Genomic DNA, 2,697 nt, shown 5'->3' on the forward strand with positions numbered 1-2,697 from the left:
CCCCCCCCGGTCCCCCTTCTTTACATTGGATATTAGTCTCTAGTAACACCTCTAAGTTACGGCACTTATGTGGCCCATTGTGTTGCAAGTGCCATAAAACTCTTACTTAAATTAAAACTGTAGTTTCTGTCTGTTTTACTTTTCCCTTGCATTAGATAACCACTTTTGTTTTGATATGATTCTCTTTATTATAGCAAATAAAAACAAAACCTCTTAACTATGTATCACCCAGAATGTCATTTGTAAAACAGTTACGGTGATATGGCGGATGGTTGGAGGGCGCCATTGATAAGCCCTATTTCTTTTCTTTCCATCTGTTTCTGTTTTTCTGTCTTGCTTTTTTCCATTCACTAAATGGCTGTTGTTGTGTCAGTTTGCTTCTGTTTTGTGAAATATCTTGATATGAGACCGTCTTTCTTTTCTTCCAAAGAGACACTCCGTTCGCTCAGTTGGTATCATGTTGTACCATGGGGTGGATGGCCGTGGTTCGAATCCTGAACAAAACAAAACCTCTTAACTATGTATCACCCAGAATGTCATTTGTAAAACAGTTACGGTGATATGGCGGATGGTTGGAGGGCGCCATTGATAAGCCCTATTTCTTTTCTTTCCATCTGTTTCTGTTTTTCTGTCTTGCTTTTTTCCATTCACTAAATGGCTGTTGTTGTGTCAGTTTGCTTCTGTTTTGTGAAATATCTTGATATGAGACCGTCTTTCTTTTCTTCCAAAGAGACACTCCGTTCGCTCAGTTGGTATCATGTTGTACCATGGGGTGGATGGCCGTGGTTCGAATCCTGACCGGGCGTTCTTGAACTGGGGTGCACTTCTCCCACTTTGAAAAAGGGTGCACCTCTCCCACTTTGAAGCGGGGTGCACTTCTCCCGCTTTGAAGCGCTTTTAAGCGCACTGGCCTAGTTCGCTTTACGAAATTAATTTATTTTACTTGACCCTGATTTCACAAAAAGAATGTATATTATTGGTACTGACTTTGCCGAAAGCCCATCCATAGATTAAGCTATTTTAGTCTTGTATAGTTGGGGGTAATTCTCAGACGTATGAGCAATTTACATGTCGCTCAGGTCGCATTGTTGCGCCCGATGATTTATGGGAAATCTTGACATCGGATTTGTAGCTACATGTCTGTTTTGAGCTTCATCTATTCCCACCTCCCATCTGTCAACGCTCAATATTTAGCTTTTCACTTCTTAAAGTCTTCTCAACGTATTTCTTTCACATCAAATTTATATCTGTAATCGTGTAATGGCGGCCACGTGAGTAGTTCAATGTCTTTTGAAATTAACCCTGTATGTTACTTTATTTAGGGGTTGGGGTGGTTATTCTTTCCTCCTGGCGATTCCAACGTTTGTTTTCTGTCTGTTTTTATTTCATAACAAGGTTTTTAAGCAGGCATGGGGTTAGCTATATTAATATCGAACTGAGCTCGGGTGCAGATGGTTGTGATTTGAATCTCCACTGGAACATTATAGAACTTACTTCGATGAGAAAGTTGTCGAAGCTTCTCGCCCACTTGGCTTTGATTTTTTTTAAAAATTGAGTTCTTTAGTATTTGAGAATAACGTTTTTTTTGTATAATAACCTTACAGTGTTGAAAGTGGCTCACTCTACATGACGTATCCTTTTTTTTCACCTGCACTAAATAGCCGTTCTGTGTCGATGTACTTCTTTTTACTCAAACTCAAACTAAGCAAGTGTTGCGAATTCTCCGCTCTCTGTAGCGGATCGTGGCCATTATCGCGTTGACTTTACTCGAACAAAATGAACAATAAAAGAGCCAAGACTCTAACGTATACCTGTTGTCTCCCTCTTCTGCAGGCACCTACCAGGGACAATGGTACCGCGGAACTCGACACGGCTACGGCGTCCGGCAGAGCGTACCCTACGGCCTGGCCTCCCACTACCGGCCCAAGGCCATGCGCGCGTCCTTGACCTCTCTGCGCTCCGAGAACGAGGACGAGCTGGTGGTCAAGTCCCGGGACAAGAAGCTGGACGAGAGTCGCGGAGGGTTCGTGCTCAAAGCCAAGTCGGACGAAACCCCTCCGACCAGGCGTCGCTCCATCTTCGACAAGCAGGGCCGCTCGAGCCTGAGGAAGACGCTCATGTCTGGCCTCAAGCTGAAGAAGCAGAAGAGCACCGGGGACATCAACGACTCGCCGAAACGGCAGACCGGCTCCGTCCGCTCCACCATCTCCAATATCAGTCACGTGAGCGCCGATTCCAGCCAGTCCGGCGTCACGACCGCCTCGGTGTACACGGACAGCAACTTGAGTTTCGTGAGCCAGGACGACATCACCGATGTGAACGTCACCGAGACGTACATGGGGGAGTGGAAGAACGACAAGCGCTCCGGCTTCGGCATCAGCGAGCGCTCCGACGGCCTCAAGTACGAGGGCGAGTGGTACAACAACCGGAAATACGGATACGGCGTGACCACCTTCAAGGACGGCACGAGAGAGGAAGGGAAGTACAAAAACAACGTGCTCATCTCGTCTGGCAAGAAGAATAAATTGTTTCTTATACGAACTTCTAAACTGCGGGAACGGGTAGACAACGCGGTGCTCTCGGCTCAGAGGGCGGCGCAGATAGCGCTACAGAAAGCGGACATTGCCATCACCAGGTGAGTACTTGTGTGACCGCTCACTTAGGCTTGTCTGTCTGTTTGGGAGTGGGTGGATGGGG

The 2,697-nt window shown here is 46.3% G+C and overlaps 1 protein-coding gene across 3 annotated transcripts in view; it reads left to right on the top strand.

The window, feature by feature from the left end:
- The window catches only part of LOC101849815 (junctophilin-1), a 178,991-nt gene that overhangs the window by 136,134 nt on the left and 40,160 nt on the right, over nt 1–2,697 (top strand). For all 3 annotated transcript variants that reach the window (XM_035971575.1, XM_035971574.1, XM_035971577.1), the window contains one exon: nt 1,834–2,635. In XM_035971575.1, coding sequence (XP_035827468.1) covers nt 1,834–2,635 — 802 coding nt within the window. The remainder of the gene's footprint in view (nt 1–1,833; nt 2,636–2,697) is intronic.

Source organism: Aplysia californica, unplaced genomic scaffold (genome assembly GCF_000002075.1).
Source record: "Aplysia californica isolate F4 #8 unplaced genomic scaffold, AplCal3.0 scaffold00018, whole genome shotgun sequence".
Lineage (NCBI taxonomy): Eukaryota > Metazoa > Mollusca > Gastropoda > Aplysiida > Aplysiidae > Aplysia > Aplysia californica.